This window comes from Cornus florida, unplaced genomic scaffold (genome assembly GCF_030987335.1).
Source record: "Cornus florida cultivar Cherokee Brave unplaced genomic scaffold, ASM3098733v1 CherokeeBrave_3.0.0_Hap2_Chr11, whole genome shotgun sequence".
NCBI classification, from domain to species: Eukaryota; Viridiplantae; Streptophyta; class Magnoliopsida; order Cornales; family Cornaceae; genus Cornus; species Cornus florida.
In genome coordinates, this window is record NW_026775581.1 from 64,375,220 (window position 1) to 64,383,705 (window position 8,486).

General features: G+C 34.2%; 1 protein-coding gene across 1 annotated transcript; it reads left to right on the plus strand.

The window, feature by feature from the left end:
- The first annotated feature begins 2,874 nt into the window (after nt 1-2,874).
- LOC132286444 (probable aldo-keto reductase 2) lies at nt 2,875-7,461 on the plus strand. The gene is made up of 5 exons (XM_059788780.1): nt 2,875-3,153; nt 3,228-3,428; nt 5,131-5,303; nt 5,390-5,492; nt 6,947-7,461. The coding sequence occupies exons 1-5, from the start codon at nt 2,947-2,949 to the stop codon at nt 7,280-7,282; spliced, it is 1,020 nt and encodes a 339-aa protein (XP_059644763.1). The 5' UTR covers nt 2,875-2,946; the 3' UTR covers nt 7,283-7,461.
- Nucleotides 7,462-8,486: the final 1,025 nt, after the last annotated feature.

Here is an 8,486-nt window from a genome sequence, read left to right on the forward strand (position 1 = left end):
TATATATATATATATATATAATTGATACAAAAGTGATCATTTAAATAATTAAATAACCACGGACCTTCATTAATTAACCCAATAAGATTTCATACAAGCCCAAGACCACATCTTTTGGTCCAACTTTCCTTAAGTCCAATCCAATTAATTTAAATAAATAAGATAATTAATTAAATACAGAAATTAAAATAACTAATTACATGAAGCACATAAACAAACAAGAATTTACAACTAAGTCATATAATACCAATAAAATCAACACACCAATAATTCAATCAATAATCAACCACACAAACAATCAATCATCATACATAATCACGAAATATAACTTAATTAAAATAAGATAATTAATCTAGCACTCAATAAAATAAAATAAATCATTGAAAAATAAAATAAAATAATTAATCCTAATTAATAAATCTTTTAAAATTATCGGGGTATTACAACACTGATCACTTTCACCATTAAAATAAGCTATTCACACAGTTCTGTAAAACTAATTTCACACCTCTGCAAAACTAATTTCACACCTAAATTTAACATTTTTTAATTCTTTCATTTGTCATCTGTTAGTATAAATTATGATTTTTTTTTTTACTTGAAATTGACATTGGTTAAGCATTCTAGCGTATTTAAAATCTTCGATAATTGTAGGATTTTCTTCTATAATCTTCAATAACCATTCTAGTGAATGTAAAATCTTGCATAATTGTTTTTTTTTAACTGAATTGGCTTCATTAGGTACTAATGTGTTATCCAAATATTTTGTCTTCTCATGTATGCGGCAATTACACATTTCACAAGTTATTATGTCATATTTCTGAGAAAAAATACATTGTGAAGTTTAACAAGTAGGGACACTGATCACCTTCACCATCAAAATAAACTATTTACACAGCTCTGCAAAACTAATTTCACACCTAAATTTAACATTTTTTAATTCTTTCATTTGTCATTCGTTAGTGTAAATTATGAATTTTTTTTTCTTGAAATCAACATTAGTTAAGCATTCTAGCGTATTTGAAATCTTGGTTAATTGTAGGATTTTCTTCTATAATCTTTAATAACCATTGTAGTGAATATAAAATCTTCCATAATTGTTTTTTTATAACTGAGTTGGCTTCATTAGATACCAATGTGTTAATCCAAATATTTTGTCTTCTCATGTATGTGACAATTACACATTTCACAGGTTATTATGTCACATTTATGAGAAAAAATACATTGTGAAGTTTAATAAGTAGGGACACTGATCACCTTCACCATCAAAATAAGCTATTCACACAGTTCTGTAAAACTAATTTCACACCTCTGCAAAACTAATTTCACACCTAAATTTAACATTTTTTAATTCTTTCATTTGTCATCCGTTAGTGTAAATTATGATTCTTTTTACTTGAAATTGGCACTGGTTAAGCATTCTAGCGTATTTGAAATCTTCGATAATTATAGAATTTTCTTCTATAATCTTCAATAACCATTCTAGTGAATGTAAAATCTTCCATAATTGTTTTTTTTTTTTTAACTGAGTTGGCTTCATTAGATACCAATGTGTTATCCAAATATTTTGTCTTCTCATGTATGCGGCAATTACACATTTCACAGGTTATTATGTCACATTTATGAGAAAAAAAACATTGTGAAATTTAATAAGTAGGGACACTGATCACCTTCACCATCAAAATAAGCTATTCACACAGTTCTGTAAAACTAATTTCACACCTCTGCAAAACTAATTTCACACCTAAATTTAACATTTTTTAATTCTTTCATTTGGCATCCGTTAGTGTAAATTATGATTTTTTTTTTACTTGAAATTGACATTAGTTAAGCATTTTAGCGTATTTGAAATCTTGGTTAATTGTAGGATTTTTTTCTATAATCTTCAATAACCATTATAGTGAATGTAAAATCTTCCATAATTGTTTTTTTTTTAACTGAGTTGGCTTCATTAAATACCAATGTGTTATCCAAATATTTTGTCTTCTCATGTATGCGGCAATTACACATTTCACATGTTATTATGTCATATTTATGAGAAAAAATACATTGTGAAGTTTAATAAGTAGGGACACTGATCACATTCACCATCAAAATAAGCTATTCACACAGTTCTAACAAACTAATTTTACACCTTTGCCAAACTAATTTCACACCTAAATTTAACAGCTCTTGGGATTTAATGGAGCCGGCTCTTGAAGTTCAATGGAGCCGGCTCTAAGTTGTTGAGCCGGCTCTTTGAGTTGGCAGCCGGCTCATAATAATTATGGAGCCGGCTCTCAGAATTTTTAGAGCCGGCTCCTTGCCAAGCAAAATAAATAAATAAATAAAAGAAAAATAAAATAATGGACAGCCGGCTCAAAAAGAAATGTGGAGACGGCTCAACCCAATTTTTTGGAGACGGCTCAATTAATTTGTAGAGCCGGCTCTTTTGGGCTTTTTCAGAGATGCCGAGAGATGGATGTTTAACGGAAGACAGATTTAACGAAATAATGCGTTTTGTACCATTTTAGTGGAGCCCACAGACATATTACAAACTGAAGTACACGTGACCAAACTAAAACCTTTCATCAGCTCACAGCAAGGACAGGGTAACTCACAGCAGGAGATTTGAGCCCCCACTGCACAGGGTTTGGGCTCCCAAATTGCTATACAAGGGCTTTGGCTATCTCGGTGCGAATGGCCTAGGGATGCACTGAACACGCTGTGCGGACCTGCTTTTAACGTACGTAGGTGCTTACGTTGGCAACAATAGATTTCTTCCCTCCTGTGACCTTTCCACGTTTATAGTGCAACGTAGGCGCTTACGTTGGCAGATTTCCACGTGTTTGTCTATATTAGAATCTTTTCCTAAACTCTCTCTCTTTAATTACAGTAGAACTCAACAGTTAACACTTGTCTTCTGCCACTTTATCTATAATCTACCTCTAGAGAGAGAGCACAGAAATGGCACCACTGAGGAGGATGAAATTGGGTTCGCAAGGTCTGGAAGTATCGGCACAGGGTCTGGGTTGTATGGGCATGTCCGCCTTCTACGGGCCGCCCAAACCCGAACCCGACATGATTACCCTAATTCACCACGCCATCAACAATGGCGTCACCTTCCTCGACACCTCCGATGCCTATGGCGACAACGAAATTCTTCTCGGCAAGGTACGTAGTGGAATATCACTTCTAGGGTTTCATTTTGATTGGTGAATTTGATGATTGATCGGATTTCATTGCAGGCTCTGAAGGGAGGGATGAGAGAGAAAGTGCAATTGGCTTCGAAATTTGCGATCGCGCATGTCGATGGGAAGATGGAAATACGCGGCGATCCGGCGCATGTCCGTGCGGCCTGCGAAACCAGCTTGAAGCGACTCGATACCCATTGTATCGATCTCTACTACGTGCATCGCATCGATACTCGGGTGCCAATCGAAGTCACGGTATGTCTAGTATTAGATATATATATATATATATATATATATATATATATATATGATGTATGTGTGTGTGATCATGTTTCTTTGTTTTTTTAGATTGATAATTTATGTACATTTCTGATTTTAGGGGTTGATATAGGAACAAAGGAACAATTGTTTGATTATTGTCAGTATTTGTTTGGGTGATATATATATACACACATATGTTATGTTCCTTTTGATTGTGAATTCATATACATTTAAAATTCTAGAGGTTGATATGAGAACAATGGTTCGATTATTTTTGGTATTTGTTTTTGTGAAAGCTGATTAAATAATGTTGTAGGCATAAATATATATCAATACATTTCATTAATGATGTGTGTGTGTGTGTGATCATTTTTTTATTTTTATTTATTTTTTATGTTATAATTGCAAATTGAATTACTTTGCCAATTATTTGATTATTGTTAGTATTTGTTTGGATGAGAACAAGTAATTGATGTATTCGAATACTTTCTTTATTTTTCCTCTATGCGGGGTTGGGTGTGGGAAAATATAATGCAAAGAAAAATATGATGGGAAACAAGGAAAAAGAAAATAAAAGCAGAGAAGTGGTGAAAGTATTTTTGAGGGCATTTTTAGTTTCATCTCTCATTGAAACAATAGAGAAACTACGAGTAACATTGTTTTGTTTTTTTTCCTTTTTTCCTTTTTTGTTTTTCGTTCTTTTGGCTTTTCCTTTTTCTTACTAAATGTAAGAAAAAGACAAAGCCTTCAAAAATTAACATACAATGCTTCTAATCTGAATTGAGTATTCAGCCAATTTAAAATTGAAACATCTGCACTACGGTTATGTAAGGTTTTTACTTATATAGCAAATGTGAGTTCGCAAAAGAAAATCTCTTATCTTCCATATGGGAGGTTGAGGTTCAAGTTCCGGTTGGGGCAATGGCTGTTGAAGAGAATGGGTTTGTCACTCAAGTTGTTGCTTCTATTATGACAATAGACCTCTTCCATTGAATTTGAATATCAGGCCCTTACTTCCCGAAGGGAGGTCAGGGGTTTGAGCCTCAATAGAGGCATGTGTGCGTGAGTACCAACTAAAAAAATAAATAAAATAAAATGACTGTTTGTAGAACCTCTTTCCATAAAATTATAAATTGAGTTGTTCTGTTGCTTCTATTCAAATCCCAAACGGAACAAGTTTTTATTTAGACAAAGAGAGATGAGTAAAATTTAGATTAAGTAGGTAATACAATAAACCACATGATGATTAACATGTTCCTCCTCGAGCTGAGAAATGTGCTATTCTTTGATCATGATGACATCATTGGCAATGTATAATTCCATCCACTTGCTGTCTTGGATCAGAATTTGTGCGTTCATCCACTTTCACTTCACTCAGAATTGATTCCATCAATGTAAAAGCAGAATAACCATTTATTGGTGATCATTCAATCATGCACACATAAATTCATACTCTTCAGGCTATGAGCTGCAAATCTGCTCCCTCAGGGAAGCAACAAGGTTACTTTGGTAGTTTTGTGCTTTCACTAGAGATTTTCTTTTCTAGAGTACGTGACTACGTTGTGCCTGACTCTTTCCCATGTTATACATACACGTATTTGAATGTTTCACAATTGTTTCCTTATTTGTATCCCTTGTTGAGAAGAAGCTTTTTCAAAGTATTTTCTTGATCTTGTTTATGAACTACTTTTGTAAGATGGGAGAACTCAAGAAACTGGTTGAGGAGGGAAAGATTAAATACATAGGACTATCAGAGGCGAATGCTTCAACAATTAGAAGGGCACATGCTGTTCATCCAATAACAGCTGTACAGAATGAGTGGTCTTTGTGGGCAAGAGACTTGGAAACAGAAATTGTTCCCACTTGCAGGTGAGGCATATTTCATTCTAATGAATCTGTTTGAGACTGATAAGTAACCCAAAGTTCTGATTTCATTTTTTCTTATTATCATTCAGAGAACTCGGCATTGGGATTGTTCCATATAGTCCTTTAGGACGTGGATTCTTTGCATCAGGTGCCAAGTTGATTGAGAACTTGACAGACAACGACAACCGAAAGGTTTGTGCATATAACGCGGGTGGTTTGGTTTTGAGAATAAATTGCATAGAACTGGAGTAATTGATTCTTTTAGCTTTGTTGTTTCTTTATATTCTGTGCGCCTACTTTTTTGTCTTTCTGTACCTGTGGCAATTTAAGTAATCAACTTTATGAAGCTTGACATACTTTCCTCTCCCCACTTTCTGACCTTCATATGGTTGTCAATATTCCTTACACGATTAACTAGATCATTCAATAAAAGTTGAGCTACCTTTCATGGTGAAATTTGGTTTTGTTTATAGATTTGTGAAGTTAGCCACGTTATACCTAGTCATCCACGTTATACCTACTTAACACCTAGATTTTCTCTGTGAAACTTCCAATTCAAGATTATAAGAAATCCTTTTCCTCTAATCTTATTTATGACAAGCTCCCTTTTTTTTATTTATTGAAATTCAGTTAGCCTATGTTCACGACTAGGCCTAGAAATATTAGAGAGACCATACCTTTTTCTTTCATATCTTCCCTCTTTTTTTTGGCGAACACCCATGAGTTTTATGTCACAACTTGGTGACTCATAGTGGAGGTCTTCACATGTATGTGCATTATAAATTACGGCTGAAAAGCGCCATTTTCCATTTGCCATATCCAATTTATTAGGTAGTCCAATTTGCAAGTGTTCGGTATTTGACACCTTAAGCACCTCCAATTTCATCTCCATTTCTCAAAATTTCAGTATAATCTGAATCACTAGGTACTAGTATACACTCTTCTTTTCTTTTTCTTTTTTTCCTCTTTTTTTTTTTTTTTTTAAAGGAAAACATTACAAGGTTTTGATCACACTCACTGCATCTGGTTTTGGCACCTTGGCAGATTCATTATTTGTTATGTATCAGCCTCATAAAAGGGGTAGTATGTTTACCCTTTTGAGTTTTCTATAAACTCTGGCACGCCTGCAACCCAATTGACCGTGTAAGCCAATTTCCTGGCGAACACATGTAATTAATGCATTGTCCCTTTTAAAATTACCACATTACTTCTATTAAACGAAGAAATTTGTCTAATGCGGTTCTTTTCGAGGATTTTTCCAGGCCACTCCAAATATATCATATAGTTCTTGATAGCACCAACGTACTTTTAATTTACAGGAGAGTCAATGAACATCTTGTTTTCCTTTTGAATTATGTAATTCTAAGCGCAGAGACACCATATTTGATAGCATACATGCTGACACAAATACCATAGTGATGGTAGCCAAAACCTTAGTAGCTCGGTGATGCAGTTTAGGATGGTGTATGGAAGGGAAAGGGAGAATACTTGTGGTTCGAAAAGAAAATATTGAGCCTAATGTTGTATGACAACATGAAAATGATACAACATTTTTACTTGTGAATATGGTCATGAGATTAGGTCTTGTCTTGGTCTTGCAATCTTGATATTTTTGATGCTGAAATATGTATTCTCAACTTTTGTAGAATTTCCCAAGGCTCCAAGCTAAAAACCTTGAGCATAACAATTACGTATTTGAGCGGGTTAATGAAATGGCAACGAAGAAGGGATGCTCTCCGTCACAGCTAGCATTGGCATGGGTCCATCACCAAGGGGATGACGTATGCCCCATTCCTGGTACCACTAAGATTGAAAACCTCAACAAGAATATTGCAGCTTTGTCTATAAAACTAACACCAGAAGAAATTACGGAACTCGAATCTTTTGCTTCTGCTGATGCTGTGAAGGGTGACAGACATGCTTTCATGGCGTCTACTTGGATAAATTCAGACACTCCGCCTTTGTCTTCCTGGAAAGAATAAAATGATGCATTTTGCAGGGTACTAGTACTTACTGCATAGATCTTCAAGAACTATTGAAGTGTTTCAAAACTGTGGTTGGTTCCCACATTGTACTTTTTTCGGTTAAGATCTGTTTCGCATGTTCACCATATCAAAATATTTACAGATATAATAAGCGACCTGAGTTATTCCTTGTGTCCCATGAACCATGGTTTTAAATTACGCAAGCAGCACATGTATACTGTCACATTTGAAATACAAAAACAGAGTATCAAGGTGTTCCAGGGGCAATGTATGTCTTCGGACCAATATTCTCTCCGGTGGTCCGGTTCGGGAAGCACTTCACATAAAAGAAGTGATTTTCTGTCTATTTCACTCTGTTTTTGTCTTTTTTTAGGTTGCACGAACTTGATGGAACCGGAACCGGAGAGGATTTTGTTCCAATGTCCTCTTGTTCTGTCTTAAAGAATCCATGTTATTAGTTCAACCAATCAGTCACTTGCGGGCTACAACAAAGTTGGCTTGTGCGCAAACATGCATATTATGTGCGCGCATAAATTCGTGGGGTTGAAACTTTGTTTGGAGGAACATGGAAAAGTCTTTCTCGCTGGGACAATTCAAAACTTAGCTGCTAAACATGGGTATGTATAATCTTGATTCTAAAAAGTCTGAAATTTACTGTTTGGAAACTAGCTTTTTCTGCTGATTTTCATTATTTTTCTTGTCAGAATGGCCTCACTTCAACTTTAGTCACATTTCACATATTCTACCTTCTGTCTAGTGTGTGGTGAATATAATCAAGTGATGCATTAAAAACTATTTCATGAATATACTTGTTGTATATATATTTTTACGACAGATTTTATTTTACTCGTAAAGTAATTAAGAAACCAAAAAAAAATTCATTTTGGGCAAAGATATTATTATTATTATTATTATTATTATTTCGGTGAAACCCTTTCAACCACATTTTCAATGTGCAAGACACCCCCAAACCAAACACAAATTTTAATCAAACTCAATATTTCAATACTATAAAATTTAAAATTATGGGACTCACCATTATGTGATGCTGCCTGTATTTTCTTTCAGCTCTCATCTAAGTCACATCAAGGAGTAGAGTGACGAAAGTAGTATTAAATTGATACAATGGGTTAAAAAAAAAATAGTATCATCTTGCTCAAGTATAAAATAAAAAATAAAAAAAGAAGTGAATTTAATATAC

What these genes read in the sequence shown, in the direction of transcription:
- LOC132286444 (XM_059788780.1), top strand. Translation starts at nt 2,947, where the DNA reads ATGGCACCACTGAGGAGGATGAAATTGGGTTCGCAAGGTCTGGAAGTA. An exon ending in GGGTGCCAATCGAAGTCACG is followed by an intron (nt 3,429 to 5,130) that starts GTATGTCTAGTA and finishes TACTTTTGTAAG; the next exon opens with ATGGGAGAACTCAAGAAACT. An exon ending in CAGACAACGACAACCGAAAG is followed by an intron (nt 5,493 to 6,946) that starts GTTTGTGCATAT and finishes CAACTTTTGTAG; the next exon opens with AATTTCCCAAGGCTCCAAGC.